The sequence below is a fragment of the Mustela erminea genome, chromosome 1 (genome assembly GCF_009829155.1).
Source record: "Mustela erminea isolate mMusErm1 chromosome 1, mMusErm1.Pri, whole genome shotgun sequence".
Lineage (NCBI taxonomy): Eukaryota > Metazoa > Chordata > Mammalia > Carnivora > Mustelidae > Mustela > Mustela erminea.
In genome coordinates, this window is record NC_045614.1 from 209,002,965 (window position 1) to 209,019,567 (window position 16,603).

Genomic DNA, 16,603 nt, shown 5'->3' on the forward strand with positions numbered 1-16,603 from the left:
CAGGAGAAGAGAATAAATGCTTTTAACTTTCAGGATACGTAACATAAAATGATCTTGATTATATGATTTCCCTCATGAAAAATTGAAGAATTGGGGTCTGAGGGACGCTCCCGGTGGTTCTTATGAGTGAACCCTTCTGTGGTTTCTGACCCAGAGAAGGTAGATAGTGGAAGGAGGCTTGGCTTGGCCTGAGTAACATGGCTCTAAGGGAGGCTGGGAATTTGCATCTTCTGGAAGGAGGCGTATTCATAAAGCTGAAAATGACCCAGCTATACTAAGGGTGTTCAAAAGGTACATTCAGAAAACAGGATAAGCATATGCTGGTTATGAGGATGGAGGGACAACATAGGGTAGGGTCTCAGTAAATGGTGGCTAGCCTTCTCGGAGGGTGTGGGCAACACTCCCAGTTTACTGCTGGTGATTCATCTGATGCCTCCCTCAACACCTCCCGGCTGCACCCACCTTATTTACAGCAACTGCCTCCCACCTGAACCTTTTTTGGCTCTTATGTCCCACCTGCCATATTTTCCCCAGAAGCCTACAGGACCTCAATGGCAAATGTAAACACCAAAGGATGGTGATACAATCTTTTTATCTTATTATTATTTTATTTATTTATTTGACAGACAGAGATCACAAGTGGGCAGACAGGCAGGCAGAGAGAGAGGAGGAAGCAGGCTCCCTACTGAGCAGAGAGCCCAATGTGAGGCTCGATCCCAGGACCCTGGGATCATGACCTGAGCGGAAGGCAGAGGCTTAACCCACTGAGCCACCCAGGTGCCCCAAGACATCGATATAATCTTAATCCTTCCAGGAAACAGGGATCAGATTGAGTTTCTCTAAATTACGAAACAAGAGAGGCCTCATTACACCAACCTGCCCTGAGAACCCATGAAGAAATCTGAACCCCACCTCTTCCAGTCTACACTGGCAACTTCCCAAAGCCCTGGGCCCTGCCCCTCGAGTTGCTGAGGCTTTCCCAAGAGACTCACCAGGATCAGGAATAAGAAAGCGTTGGCATGCACCTAAATACAGGTGTGTCTTCACTTTTTAAAAAGGTTAAAAGGGGGGTGCCTGGGTGGCTCAGTGGGTTAAGCCTCTGCCTTTGGCTCAGGTCATGATCTCAGGGTCCTGGAATCGAGCCCCGCATTGGGCTCTCTGCTTAGCAAGGAGCCTGCTTCTCTCTCTCTGTCTGCCTGCCTCTCTTCCTACTTGTGATCTCTCTCTCTGTGTGTCACATGAATAAGTGAAATCTTTAAATAAGTAATAAAAAAGTTAAAAGGACTCATAAAATTTCCTCTTGTCTCTGCCAAATCTCTAGATACTACCCATCCCCTGCTTCACAGAAGTATGGAATGCATAACGTCGCCTTCTGTGATAGTTAGTCTTGCAAAGGTCCCTCAAAGAAGGGGTGAAGGACAAGAGAGTCTGTATTTCTGTAATGAGGTTTTATGGAGTCCCACCGGAAGGGGGAAAACGGAAATGCAAATTTGCTGGAAGATGCCAGGGAGTCCCATGACAGACTCCATGAGAAGACAAGCCCCAGGCCCTGGAGCCCTGAGGTGAATTTGGCCTTGTACTTATATGCCAAGCGCTCTGCCCTTGCTGTTGGCTTTTGTCAAAACAGAGGACTCAAGTGACCAATCAAGGCTCCACTTAGCCGTGCTTAGGGCCTGCTTTGAGGGCCTGAGTGCTCGGACATTCACCCACCTGCACTGTGGCGGCAACCCAGGCTGGTATAGAACAGAAGAAGGTAGTGGTCAGGGAGGGCCACCAAGTTCTCAGGGAGTGGAAGCTCCAGCAAGAGATGGAGTTTTAGAATTTCAGGTGTGCCCAGGGGAAGAGGTAAGAAGTGAAGGAAGCAGGGCAGAGAGCACGGAAGGGGGGAGCACTATCTTCCCTCAGGAAGGTCGTCACCAGAGGACAGACAGATGGACTAGCAGGTCTTGTCAGGGAGTCGCAGAAAGGATGATCTGGCCGGCAAAGCCAGGCCTCGAGAAGGGGAGAAGCATGGGGGGTTGAGAAGTTTGGGGTCAGAGGCAAGCGATTCTGTAGCTAATAGGACTGGCCAAGAGCTTCCCCCACCACTTGTTGGCTGTGAAATTTGGGGGTGTGTTCAGGCAGGTTTGGGTCAGAGAAGCAGAAGCACCATGTGGGGTGTGGGTGTGGGTGTGGGTGTGTGTGATAGGAGTTTGACCCTGGGCAGTCATGGGGGCTGGCGATCCAGTGTGTCTAGGTCTGTTTTTCCTGTGTCTGGAGCTGGAGCACGCAGCCCTCAGGGCAGGTGGTGGGGAAGGGAAGGTTGGAGATCACCAGGACAAGCTGGGCACCAGAGCAAAACCAGAACCACCGGCCAGTCAGTCTCTCCCCATCTCCAAGCCTCCAACCTGATGATAGCGCAGGTGTCCTGCAGGAAACGCTGGTGCCCTTTGTCGTGGAGCTCACGCACTCCTGGCCCAGGAGACAGGGAAGTGTTACAAAAGATCCAGCAGGAGTTGGGGGAGGCTCGGGTCCCTGCCATGCAGGGTGACAGCGGATAAGCCCCAATGCTAGGAATTGCAACAACGCCCCGTGCCCTGCCGCAGCCTCCTGGGAATGAAGGAATATGGCTGCACTTTCTCAGTCTTGTACAAAAATATCCTTCCCTGCCTGTGCTAACTTGAAACTGCTCAAGAGGGGAATTCCAGGAAATACAGTTACAGCTTTGCCAAACTGACCCAGGACGAAATCCCCGCAGGACAAGTTATTTATTTCTCTGGGCCTCAGTCTCCTCATCTGTGAAATGGGAGTTGTAACCCCTTAACTGTGAGGACTGAGTGATCCAACCAGTGGAGCAGCCCCCCACTGGGCCATCAGCCAATACTGGCTTCTTTCTGCCATCCTTCGGCTACACTCCTGAGCGAGACATGAGGGGAGCACCTCCAGGTTATTAGCATAAAGAAAATATTCCGGGAAGACGAACTGGTTAGAAGGTAGCAAATAAATGGAGAAAGAAGGAAGAATTTGGGTTTTGTAAGGCTGAGGTTTATATAAGTTTATTAATTATTATATTATTTATATTTACATATTTTTAACTTATTTGTGTAACTATTTCTATTATATTATTTCTATATATTATATATATAATATATTCTTATATATTATTTCTATTAATTATTGTGTTCATTACATAATATTATTAAAGAATACACAACTGGAGCGCCTGGGTGGCTCAGTGGGTTAAGCCTCTGCCTTTGGCTCAGGTCGTGATCTCAGGGTCCTGGGATCGAGCCCCGCATCAGGCTTCCTGCTCAGCGCAGAGCCTGCTTCCCCCCTCCCTCTACCCATCCCATCTCGCTTTCTCTCTCAAATAAATAAATAAAAATCTTTTAAAAAAAGATACACAACTAAGAATATAAAATTAGGTACAAAAGTATTGACTTACTATGAGAAAATAAATCACAAGTCACAATTTTTTTAAAGCTGCCAAATACCACGAACGTTGTAACATTCAGAAAAATAAAATACCTGTATTAATTAAAGGTCTGACTCTCTAATACCCTTTAATGCACGTCTTTGTGTAATCTTTGCCTCTACCCATGAAAACCTTCGGTAATATGTTCTGTATGAAGAACAGAAAGTTAATTCAGTCTTTCTTCTAGAATGGTTTATCAAAGTGTTCGTTACTGACAGTGTAGAAGTTTCTTTTGACCTGACCGGTTTGTTGGTGATACGTGGTATCAAGACACATCTCAAAAACAAACAAACAAACAAACAAAAAACCACCACCCTGTAAGAGAAGCATGTTAAAGGAGAAGTCAGAAAGAGAAGAGACATAGGTCCTAACAATTGTGGCTAAAATCTCTTACTTTGCAGATTTCAGAGAAGCCTATGACCATGCCCCTGCCATGACAGAGGAAGAGGTTGTGCAAGGTGGTGGGGGTGGAGGAGCTGGGCTTAAGCTTTCCGTAGTTTCACAGTAAATCTGCCTCCCAAAGGGAGAAGCTGCAGAAGGGAACCCGTGTGCGTGTTATGTGCAATAACCCAGGAGTTGCATGACAGCCTGGGGGCCATATGCGGAACCAGACAGGGCAGTGGATGCTTAGACATCTTTCCCAGAAATGCACCAAGACTGCCTTCTTGTTCTCTCTAGGTGGAGGAGCCCACTGGGAGTCAGAGCCATCTAGCTCTTAGCTCAAAAGCCAAAGTCTTCAGCCAGGAGGAGCAGGAAAAGGCAAAAGCCAAGCCCTGAGAATTTACCTTTCCGCGGTGATCAAGCATGCTTGATAATTACTCTCAGTTTTAGTAGGGAAGATCTCCAGAAGGAGATGGTTCAGCTGGGAAAAGAACAAGTACTCTCCTCCGGGGTGGTGCAGGAGCGGGGCGTGGTTACCATCTCCCCTTCCAAGAAAACCCTTGTCTTTTCCTCTGAGAACTCTACATAGGGGAGATCACAAGCACTCCCTGACCTTGGCTAAGATGGATGCACGTCTGTCCTTTCCTTTAAGATGATTTTTTTTTCTTGATTATGAAACTAAAATATGCCCTTGGTGGTGGTGGCAGTAATAAAAAAAGAAGACCATTACCATTCATAATCCCATTACCTACTACGTGTGTTTTGGTGTGTTCCCTCCAATCATTTTCAGTGTGCAAGGAGTCTGACTCACATACTGCCTTTTTTCACTTAACGTATAAACATGTCTCTGTATCTGGAAAACCTCGAAACATCATTCAGATCATCGCTAGGTGTTTCATCACATTTTTTGTTTGTTTGTTTCATCACATTTTTTACAACAGTGGCCAATTTCAAGAGTTCTACAAAATATTATACTACTACTAATAATAATAATAAAAAGAAGTTGGGGACTCCGATCCGGCTCAGTCAGTACAGCGAGAGGAGACTCCTGATCTCTGGATTAAGTTCTAGTCCCACATTGGGTGTACTTCAAAATTAAACCAAATAAATAAATAAATAAAATGTAGGAAGTCCAAACGTAAAGCCCTATGTTGCCAAACGCTATGCTGCCAAGGTCTTCACCAGACCTCGGTGACCTATTCTTTAATTCTGGATGTCCCCCATTCATTCTGTTCTTTGCCCGTTTTCTTCCATGTCAGCTGGGTTTACGGCTCATCTTGGGAGAAGCCAGAAGACCCAGATCCTGGCCTCAAACTGGAGAGCGGCTCAGGCTGGGCGAGTAGGCCTCCCGCCCCCCACTGCGCCGCACCCCAGCTCGGCGGTTACTTCCTCATTCACTTCCCTGCGCCGAGAAGGGCCGAACCCACACACCCACACTCCGAACCCACACACCCACACTCCGTCCTGAAATGTGGGGCCTTTCTCTCGCCCTCCTCGGTACCCTGTGCGCCCTGTTCCCCAAAGCCCCACACCTTCCTTCGCCCAGGCCCTAACCACTGTGCCCTTAAACCTGTTTTCAAAAATGGTTTAAAAGCGTCAAGGGTACGTTAGAGGCTAAGGAAGCTAAGTTTAAACGGAGGGAGGAACCGGGGACCCCCACGCATCTGGGAGCAGCAGCAGAAGAGCGGATGATGGGGCGCGGGTCGGGAGGGCGCGGGTCAGGGGGGCTCGGCTCGCCACGGGGGACCCCGGGGCCGGGGGCGTCGGGGGTCTTCCCGGAAGGGCCGCAAGCCCCAGAAGGTGGACGTCCGGCGGGGTTCCCGCTCGGCCCCTGGTCTGCGCGGCGCTCGGGGAGGCCAGCGGCAGAGCCCCGAGCCCTGGGCCGAGCCGGGCGCCGCAGGCCGCGGGGAGCTGGGTGGGGGCCCGCGCGGGTCGGGACGCCGGGAAAGTCCCGCGGCCGGCGGGGCGGGGCGGGGCGCGGCGGGCCGGGCTGGGCTGTCCCGCCGCCCCGGGACCGCGTCGCCGCAGCTCGGGAAGGGGCGGGCCCCGCGCGCCCTGCGCTCGCCATGGCCGCCGGGGCGGCTACGTGAGCCGCTCGGCCGACCCCGCGCCGGGGCCGGGCCGCCCTGAGAGCCGCCGCGGAGCCTGCGGCGCCAGAGCCCCGGGCCATGGGGCCCCCGCCGCCGCCGCTGTCGCTCCTGTCGCTGCTGCTGCCGCCGCTGCTGCTGCTCGGCGGCCACAGCACCGCCGCGCCCCCGGCAGGTAAGCCGGGCCCGGGGAGGCGTCGTCCGCAGCGGGGGGGGGGGGGGGGGGGGGGGCCGAGGGGTGCCGCGCGCGGGGCAGGGGTCCGCGGGGAGCCCCGAGTGGAGGGGGAGCTGGCGCGAGGCCCGCCGCGGGTGCGGGGCGTGGGCTGGAGCCCCGGGAATTGCGCGCAGTGCCCCGGCGGGGAGCCCGCGGGCACCGGAGCGGCCCCGGGACCGCCGCCGCCCCTCCCGGCCACCCGGCCGCGGGGCACCCTCCGACGCCGGAGACGCTGCCCCCGCTCCCGCGGGACTCGGGCCCCACGGCGGCCCCTCTTCTCCCGCCCCCGCGCCGCCGCTCCCCGCCGCCGAGTGCGGCCGAGGTCCGCGCGCCGCTCGGCGTGAACAAAGGAAGAGAGAGTGCGGGGCTCGGGCGAGGCCGCCTGTGCGGGCCGCAGGCTCCGCATCCTGGCCAGCCTGACCGCGGCCCCTGCTTCCCCGGGGGCCTGAGTTAGAAGCGGGGCCCAGGCTCGCTTCCTTCCTCGCAGCTGCGTGCGGCCCAAGTCAGCCGCAGGCTGGAAATGTGACTCAGTCCCACTGGGGCTGGGATGTGTTTGAGAGTCCAGATGCTTCTTTTCCCAGGATCGGACAGGTGAGGGGGTGGGCAGCACTCAGAAGTGCCCCGAACCCCTGTCGTGTTGGTGTTGGCGGCGGGGGGTCCAGGAACCAGACTTTAAATCCCGGCTCAGCTCCCGTCCAGACAGCCACTTCCTAGGTCAGCCTCGTCCCTCTGACACTAACTGCCCGTATTTAATACTTAACAGCCGAATCTAAAAACTCCGAGAAAAGACAAGACCGCGGTGAGGAAGGTGTTTTGCTGGTTCTTTCCCCAGGACAGACTGTCCCAGGTTGGGGAGCTCTTAAATAGTCTCAAGAAGGTAGAAGTTTTCGCCCATGTGAAACTCGGGGTGTGGGTTAGGTCTCTTTCTTCTGCCAGCATCACTTAGAAAGGCTCTTACATTCCACAGCTCCTTGATAAGGGGAGCCTTGCATGTGAGGCTGTGTGCTCTGGGCCAAATGGTGGTTTTCTGTTGAGACAGATGGATTTGAATCCTGACTTCACCCCTCCCCAGCTTCAGGTCTTGAGCAATCTCTGTTCTGCCCTCCCCCGGCCTCCTTCAGTTGGAATCTGGGCTTTGGCAAAATGTTGGTAACTGCCGGAGCCGAGTGATGGGCTTAGTGCTGGTTACTTTTGACTAGTGCTACGGCTCACTAGTGGGGGTCTATGCAGCATACATGACCTCTCTGCTGTGAGTCCGACTGGGAGAGAAATATTTAAAAACTTTGCTGTTTGACATTGTCCAACACCTAAGGCCATGCTCCTCTTTCTAGTAATTTATCTTTTAGTCTTCTACCAAAGTTTGGGTTTGTGTGAGGCATGAGAAATAAACTGGTGTGGGGGCACCTGGGTGGCTCATTTGGTTAAGCATCAGACTCCTGATTTCAGCTCAAGTCATGAGATCAAGCCCCACGTCAGCTCCCCTGGGCATGGAGCCAGCTTAAGATTCATTTTCTTTCTCTCTCTCTCTCTCTCTCTGTCTCTCTCTGTCTCTCCCTCCCTCCCCGAGTGCCTGGGTGGCTCAGTCATTAAGCATCCACCTTTGGCTTAGGTAGTGATTCCAGGGTCCTGGTATGGAGCTCTGCATGGGCCTCCCTGCTTGGCAGGAGGCCTGCTTCTCCCTCTCCCACTTCCCCTGCTTGTGTTCCCTCTCTCGCTGTCTCTCTGTCAAATAAATAAATAAAATCTTTAGGAGAAAAAAAGATTCTACTCTCCCTCTGTTGCTCCCCCCACAAAGGAAATAAAATATCCTTCATCATAGATCCTTTGAAAAATAGCACTATGCTATACTAATCTGTTTTGTGACTACTTGAAATTTTTTTCATAATAAACTATTAGAAAAACTAACTGGGATATTTTAAGGAGAAACTATGTTAATCAAAGCACAGAGTGGAACTATTAATGACTAACAATAGAAAAATTTCCATGCTTTTTCATAATTCACAAGTGTCCTGCAGTAATCATGAAATGGCTTTTACCGTCAGAAAAAAAATAAATAAATATTGGAAACAAATTTTTAAAAAGGAAAACTTATAATATCTACCCCTTAGAGGTGTTTCAGGGATAACGTATGTAAAATATTGGACCTGATCTAAATTGTAGCGTAGGGGAGGAAAACTTTTCCTTTCTTGCCTTCTGGGTTCTTCGACTAATCTAATAATTAAGTTGACATGAGACAGAGTGACAGGAGAAAAACATTTAATTTTGTTCCTATGGGAGCTTATAAAAATATGAGGGTCGAAGAAGCGACCAAAGTTTGCACCTTTCCTACCTTTTAGATATAGAAATAGTGATTTGCAGAGATTTAACCAAACAAGGGGGCTTGAGTTTGGGGTCACAAATTAATGAGGAAGTAACCAAGTTTGTTTCTGCAACCTTCTCAGCCTCCAGTTCCATCTCTGAGTCAAGATGCCCTTTGCCCTCCTGCTATAGGGAGAATACCATCACAAGAGAGATTCAGTTCCTGCTTTCAGGGGGAAAAAGAAAAGTCAGAATGTCCTTTTTGCACTGACTGTTTTTTGAGTAACTGTAATTCCAAATAATGAACATGTAAAAAAAAAAAAAAATGCCGAAGTGACATATATTGGGGTGGCATATTTTGGTCCCTTCAGTAGTAACGCTTTAAGCAGTGGCCGTTTGCTTTAGATCAAAAATTAATCAGCCCCACTACAGTGCAGTAAATCAACCGTCTTTCTGACCATCGACCTGAACGTTGAAGAATTGAGGCTTTTCTTTGTATTCGTACCTGCTCTTAGTTTAGTAGTAGGTTGGAAAGGCACTTGTGCCATAGAATTTTGTTACCATGATTTGCTGGCTTGACCATCCAAAGCTTCTGATGCACGGAGAGACTGCTGAGAAAGACAGTAAATGCCCCAAAACAGGAACCATTGCAAATGAAGGTGCATTAAGCAACTCTTTTCTTTTAAGATTTATTTATTTGAGAGAGAGTGTGCAGGGGGAGGGGCAGAGGGAAAGAGAGAAAGAGAGAAGCAGACTCCCGCTGAGCACAGAATCCAACACAGGACTCGATCTCACAACCCTGAGATGGTGACCCGAGCCCAGATCAAAAGTTGGGTGCTTAACTGACTGAGCCACCCAGACGGTCCCGCAGCAAGTAACTCTTGTCTGCCCATCCGCTCAGCAGTTGAAACTACTAAGCAGCTGTCATGTTTTGGGGCAAACTGAAAATGATAGTAATAGCGTTTATTAGGCTCCTTTTCTAGGTCAGACAAGGTTTTGTAAACATGCACTGTCTTTCTTTTCCCCACCATTCTCTTCAAGTAGGAGATAGCTCCATCTGTTCTCAAGGAGACAAAACTGACCTTTTTAGGTGGGGACAAATGGTCTGGGCAAGTAAGCGGATGTCTAGGACTTACTGACCAGAGCAACTTTCTGGTTACAGCTGAGCGTTCGGGGAATGCTTTTTGATATCTCCTCACCTGCAAAGTCATGGACGTTCATCATAACACCCCATCCATGGGAGGAATCTGAAGGGTCTTTGGATGTCAAGATTAAATGATTAATTTTAGTGTGAATTTATTTTAATGTACTTTATTCTCTGTGTGTGATGTGTGGGAGTTTTTTGGAAGATTTTATTTATTGTATTTGAGACAGAGGGAGAGATCATGAGTGGGGGTGGGCGAGGGACAGAGGAAGAGGGGGAAGCAGACTCCCCGCTGAGTGGGGAGCTCCGTGTGGGACTTGATCCCAGGACCCTGAGTTCATGACCCAAGCCGAAGGCAGACGCTTAACCAACTGAGCCGCCCAGGCGCCGCTCTGTGTGTGATGTATGTTAACCAAACTGTCTTTCTGAGACCCAGGCTAGCCTTTTCTTAAATATGCATAAAGTCTCAAATGCCTGGGTCCAGGCTGCATCCGAGGTCAGGGGCAGGGCAGGAAGGGGGTGCAGGAGGAGCTCTAGCTGTGAGTGGCAGAGAATACTCTTCACACGGGTGATCACTACGTCATCTCTTACCATGAGTAGCTTGTGGGTGACTGCCCGCATAGACCGCGGAGAGGGAAGGGACTGGAACTGTGTACACCCTACCGTTACTACGAGCTTCTGTCTCATAAGAGCTGGGGTGTCATTAAAGCCCTGGTGTCCACCTCCAGGGACCGTCTTACTTCTTGGTGTTGTAACAAATCACCCCCAGTTGAGCGCCTTCAAACAACACGTAAGCAGTGCCTTTACACGACGAGAGAATGTATTGTCTTACAGCTCCGGAGGTCAGAAGTCAGATGCTGGTTCCACTGGGCTAAACTGAAGGTGTCCATAGGGATGCATTCTTTTCTGGAGGTTCTAGAGGGAGAATCGTTGCCTTGGCTCCTCCAGCTTCCGGAAAAATACCGCTGTGATGACACTGGGTCCACCCAGCTACTTCTGGATAAGCTCCCTATTTTAAGGTCTGATGAGGAACCTAAATTTCATCTACACCCTCTGTTCCCCTTTGCCATGAAACCTAATATATTCACTGAACACAGATATCTTTGGGGAAGAGGCGCTATTCTGCCTACATCAAGGGCAGACCATCAATTACATGCTCAGCGCGGGGCTCGGCGCCCCGTCGCGGGTCCCTGAAGACAGGGTCTGGGTGACCGGGTGCTGCCCGCCACCTGCACAGGCAGCCGTGCCATGAGGCATCGGGACACCCTGAAATAATCACGTCTTAGACATTCACTCAAACAGCAGTGTCTGGTTTGCCTTTCATCCGCTATCTTGCGCGTGCCCCTCGCTCCAGCTCCACGAGAGAGGGCATGGTTCCACGATCCAGGAGAAAACCGACGCTCAGCTGTGTCAGCAGAACCTGTGGCTGTAGGTCACAGGATCAGGATTTCAGCCTAAGCCCTTTGTCCGTAAGTTCTGTTCTCCTTCCGCTGAGCCCTTGCGGACACGTTGGACAGCAGGCACCATGACCCTAGACACGCTGACTCTTTGGAGCCGAGCAGATAGGTCACAGCCCGGAGCTGTCCACCCACCCATGCCCTGCTGCAGCAGAGACCAAACAAAAGGGAGGAACTTGAGCATAAAGCAAGGAAGGAAAAAGGGAACCTAAGCTCTGCCTGGTTTACGAGTGGAAGAATGAACCGCTGAGGACCAGAAATCGGTTATGTACTCTCTGAAGGCAAGCCCACTGCTGGGCTGCGGGCCAGTCACTCCCCAGATCTGGAGTGCCTGCTCTTCCAGGCAGGGGGGATAAAACAGTCCCCAATTCAACAACACCCAGCCTTCCCGGAGCTCCCCACTCTCATGTTCAGGGGTACTGTCGATAAACCATTAGCAATGCGGAGAGGCACGGGCCACAGGGTGCTCACCCTGTCCTCAGCCCCATGCATAAAACTAGGTCGTTCTCTCCTCATAATGACACTGCGAAGTCTGTATTGTACCCGTTTTACAGATGATACAGCTGAGGCACAAAGAAGTTAAACAACTTGCCCAAGATTCTAAGGAGCATGCAGCTTTGAACTCAGGCTGTCTAGTTCTGGAATCCATGCTCCTAAGCACCTTGGTGTAAACAGAGGACCCAGGTGGTGACCTAGCACCACGCGGGTGAGTCAAGCAGAGACAGGGACCCCCGTACCCTGGGCGTTTTACACAGGAAACCACTCTAGTGAGAGCAGAGACCGGAAGGGAGTAGGGGAGAGAGCTGTGGCCTAAGGGGAAAGAAGGTTCCAGAGAAGGAGCCGCAGAGGCAGGCTCTGAGTTTCCCAGGAACAAGGAGGGCCCCGTGAGGGCTGTGGTGCAGGGGCGAGGCAGTTCAAGGACGGGCCTTCCGAGAGGTGCAGAGGGCAGGGTGATGAGGCAGTTGCTACTGAGTGGGCAGTCTCTGGTGCTTCATTGTGAAACCCTCGGTTTTAAGACTTGTTATCATCTCTGAATGTGGTAGGGCAGGGGATTCCAGGAAAGTCAAATGTCAGAGTAACACTGGCAGCTCCCCACACGTCGGGAAAATGAAAGCTGAAGAACGTAGAAGGCCCATCTGGAGACTCCACGTTTACGGGGAAGCCTTTCTTCTGGCCCACCTGTCACTTGGGGTGGACCCGCCCTTCCTGCTCGGGCCCTCGGTGCTTCCTTCCTTAGCTGATGTCTGGATCTTGGAGATCCGGGCGCCAGGAGACAGTCCTCCCCAGAGACAGGGACATGGTGAAGGGCACCACGGCAGGCGAGATACTGGCCCCCAAAGATATCCACGTCCTAAGGCCCAGAGCTTATGGCTGCGTGACCTCATGTGGGAAATGGGCTCCATGGTCCCAGTGTCGTCACAGGGTCCTCAAAAGATGGAAGAGGGAGGCAAGAGAGTCAGACCAGTGTGGTGACAGCATGGAAGGGAATTGGCCTGGTCTCCTCAACACAGGGTCCTGGGGAAACAGCCACATGCAGAAGAAGGAAGCCGGACCAGAAGCTTTCTCACACTGTATGCAAAGATAAGCTCAAAATGGATGAAAGACCTAAATGTGAAACAGGAATCCATCAGAATCCTAGAGGAGAACACAGACAGCACCCTCTTTGACCTCAGCCGCAGCAGCTTCTTGCTAGACATGTCTTCAAAGGCAAGGGAAACAAAAGCAAAAGTGAACTATTGGGACTTCATCAAGATAAAAAACTGCACAGCAAAGGAAACACAAAACCAAAAGGCAGCCTCCAGAATGGGAAAAGGTATTTGCAAACAACATAGCTGATAAAAGGTTAGTATCTAAAAGAACTATGAAGAACTTACCAACTGAACGTCCAAAAAGCAAATAATCTAGTTAAGAAATGGGCAGAAGACATGAACAGACATTTCTGCAAAGAAGACATCCAAACAGCCAACAGATACATGAAAAATACTCCACGTCACCTGGCAAGAGGGAAATACAAATCAAAACCACAGTGACTTACCCCCTCACACGGTCAGAGTGGCTAAAATTAACAACACAGGAGATGACAGAGGCTGGCGAGGATGCGGAGAAAGGGGAGCCCTCCTACACTGTTGGTGGGAAGGCCAGCTGGTTCAGCCGTGGTGGAAAACAGCATGGAGGTTCCTCAGAAAGCTAAAAATAGAGAGGCACCTGAGTGACTCAGTCGGTTGAGCACCAGCTCTTGATTTTGGCTCAGGTCATGACTTCAGGGTCGTGAGATCGAGCCCCAAGTCGGGCTCTGAGCTGCACAGTCTGCTTGGGATTCTCTCTCTCCCTGACCCTCTGCTCTCTCTCTCCAATAAACAAATAAATAAATAAATAAATAAATAAATAAAATTTTTAAGTGAAAAATAGAACTACCCTTTGGTCCAGCAATTGCACCACTATTTAGCCAAAGGGTACAAAAATACAGATTCTCACGGGCACAGTGTTCCTAGCGGCAGTAGCAGCAATGACCAGACTGTACGGAGAGCCCAAATGTCCACCGACTGAGGAATGGATGGAGAAGACGGGGTCTGTGTATGCGGTGGAATGTCACTCCGCCATCCAGAAGAATGAAATCCTGCCCTTTGCAGCAGTGTGGATCTAGCTGGAGTGCGCGATGCTAAGGGAAAGAAGTCAGAGAAAGACAAATACCGTGTGATGTCACTCATGTGGCATTTAAGAGACAAAACAGATGAACACAGGGGAAGAAAAAGAGAGAGGAAAAAAAACCCAAAGCATTGGAGACTCTTAACAATGGAGAACAAATTGAGGTTTGGTGGAGGGAAGTGGGTGGGGGATGGGCTCAGTGGGGGGTGGGCCTTCAGCAGAGCCTGTGTTGTGATGAGCCCTGAGTGTTTTAATTACGTAAGTGATGAATCACTGGATTCTAACGCTGAAACCAATACAGTAAACACTGTATGTTCACTTAAATATTTATTTTTTAAGATTTTATTTATTTGACAGAGATCACAGGCAGGCAGAGAGAGAGGAAGGGAAACCGGCTTCCTGCTGAGCAGAGAGCCCGATGCAGGGCTCGATCCCAGGACCCTGGGATCATGACCTGAGCTGAAAGCAGACGCTTAAACCACTGAGCCACCCAGGTGCCCCTAGAACTTAAATATTTAAAAAGGGGTACCTGGGTGGCTCAGTCGGTTAAGTGTCTGATTCTTGATTTCAGCTCAGGTTGTGATCTCAGGGTCCTTGGGATCAAACCCATGTCAGGCTCTGGGCTCAAGGCGGAGTCTGCTTGGGTTTCTCCTCTCCTCCTGCCCCACCTGCTCGTGCTCTCTCCCTTGCTCTCTAAAATAAATGACTAAATCTTCAAAAAAAAAAAATTTTTTTTTTTGAAAAATAAATAAATAAATGGGTAGTCACTTAAAAAGAAAGAGAGAGAGAGAGAGAAAAAAAAAAGGAATCAGCCCACTGTTGCCGGGGGAAGGAGTCAGAGCCAAAGAATGTGGGCTGCTTCTAGAAGCTGCAGGGGGGCAAGGGGCCATTTCTGCCCCAGAGCTTCCAGAAGGATCCCAGCCCTGCCAACACCCAGACGCTACCCGAGGGAGAGCAGTTTCAAACTTCTCACCTCCAGAACCATAAGCGATCGAGCTGGGTTGTTTTAAGACACTGAATCCGTGCCACCTCGTCTCAGCATCCATGGGAAACTGCGGGTCTCTGACGCTGCTGGGCGCCGGGCCCTAAGGAAGTCCTCCCCCCGGGGGCGCTGTCCAGTGCTCACTGCGCTCTGGGGTCTGCGGGCCCCGCACAGCAGCCATGGGGAGCGAGCTGGGCCTGCCCAGCAGAGCCTCCTTCCAGGCAACCCCAGCCTGCCTTTGGCCCTCATGCAAATTGGTAGAAGTGCTGGTCCCCCGGTTGAATAAGGATTATTCTGGAACTGAGGCCCGCCTGAGCTCGGGGCTGTGGAGACAGCAGGCATTCTGGAGGTAAACAAGTGGCCACGGACTCTTAGTAACACGTCTTTCAGAGGAAGAGCCAGACAGACACCACTCTTGAGATGGGATGCGTTTCCCGAAAACATATGGTCTGAACTTCCTGCTCCGAATTCTGGAGCAGCACATTTTTCAAAACCCTTCTTTCTACCTCCTGGGCGTTGGTCGCTCATGTTTCCATCTCGGAGAACAGCCCGTCAGGATCATGTTTTCTTGCAAGAGAAGAGCCTGCGGCAGTTGTGGTCCCCAGCCCAGTCCAGGTCACCCCAGGAGGGCGGCTCAGACCTTGGCGGTGGCTCCCCAGGGTGGGTGTTATTCGCTGTTTGTAGCCCTCAGCCTTCACCGTGCCTGAGAATCAGCTGGGAAGCTTGTTGGAGATGTGGATTTCTTGGTCGGGGTGGGGGTGGTGGCTGGGGGTCTGTGCTTTAAGCAGGAACTTGGCGACTGTGATACTGGGGGTTCTTGAGGAACAGCGCGACCCTTATGAAGCCCGAAGGACATGTCTTACCCTCCACGTGCCTTTGTGGTTTGCACACCTGGTTTGGGGCTTGCATGTGTGAGTGTGTGTGCGTGTGCATGGAGTTTAACACACTCCGTTGATGCGAATGCACATCTGCAACTAAGGCTAGTCTGGGGCCAATGCGTGTCACATGGCCACCGACTCAGCGTTCACTTACAGACAGCACAGCTGTTTACCCCTTGCTCCTGAAGAAGACCGTGAGCCCAGACTGTCAAGTTCACCTGCCCAGCCACACGTGCTTATTTGGGATAGAGCATGCATTCCAGTGGAGCCAGACTCTGGCACCTGGGCCCCGTTGCTAAGAACTGCAACCTGCGGGCCCCAGGCCTCTCTTTCCCACGGGCTGTGTCACTGGTGCCATACTTAGTCCAAGGCCAGGGTGAGGGGACATGCATTAGGCAATAACCATTTCTGCACTTGGACAAAAACGGAGTTGTGCATTTAAATATTGTTGTAATCCGATTTTTCTCTCTCAACCCTCCCCGGCTTTCTCTCTCCCCTCTGCCCCCTTCTCTTACTCCCTGCCCCTTTCAAGACTCTCTCTCCCAGCTGCCAGCTCCTCGAAACCCGAAGGTTCACCTGTACAACGCCGAGCAGGTTCTGACTTGGGAGCCGGGGTCCCTGAGCAATGACAGCAGGCCGGTGGTCTACCAGGTGCAGTACAAATAGTAAGCCGGATCCTTCTGTTGGCGTCCTTGCGGGAAGGGGTGCGGGGAGCCCCAGGGCCAGCGGCTCCGGCTTGCCTCTTGGCAGGATTGCCAGCAAATCCGCTGGAAACAGATATTCTTCTTGTACTTTTAAAATCTCCAAGGACAGAGATTTCACAACCTCCCACCATGCGAAGGCTTAAACGGCCCCGGTGTCGCAGAGACTGGGCTGCCTACCTACGGGGCTTCTTAGTTGGGGGGCGACTATCGTCTCTTTGGGTTCAGGAGAGGTTTGTAGAAGACGGCTTCCTGTCTTAAAAGGGCAGGAGGCACCTTGTAGCTTTCATCTTCCTCGAGTTTGAAATATCTGGTTTATTGAACTTTACAGACCAGATTTGGCCTACTAAGGAAAGTATTC

At 51.2% G+C, this 16,603-nt stretch overlaps 1 protein-coding gene across 3 annotated transcripts in view; it reads left to right on the top strand.

Annotated features, from left to right (window-relative positions):
- Positions 1–5,420: 5,420 nt before the first annotated feature.
- The window catches only part of IFNGR2 (interferon gamma receptor 2), a 28,234-nt gene continuing 17,051 nt past the window's right edge, over positions 5,421–16,603 (top strand). Inside the window, exons 1-2 of one of the 3 annotated variants that reach the window (XM_032354004.1) lie at positions 5,421–5,437; positions 16,074–16,192. In XM_032354004.1, coding sequence (XP_032209895.1) covers positions 16,167–16,192 — 26 coding nt within the window. In that variant the 5' untranslated portion in view covers positions 5,421–5,437; positions 16,074–16,166. Of the gene's footprint in view, positions 5,438–5,850; positions 6,098–16,073; positions 16,207–16,603 lie in introns of those variants that run through there. The other 2 variants (XM_032353985.1, XM_032353995.1) reach the window with 2 other exon arrangements.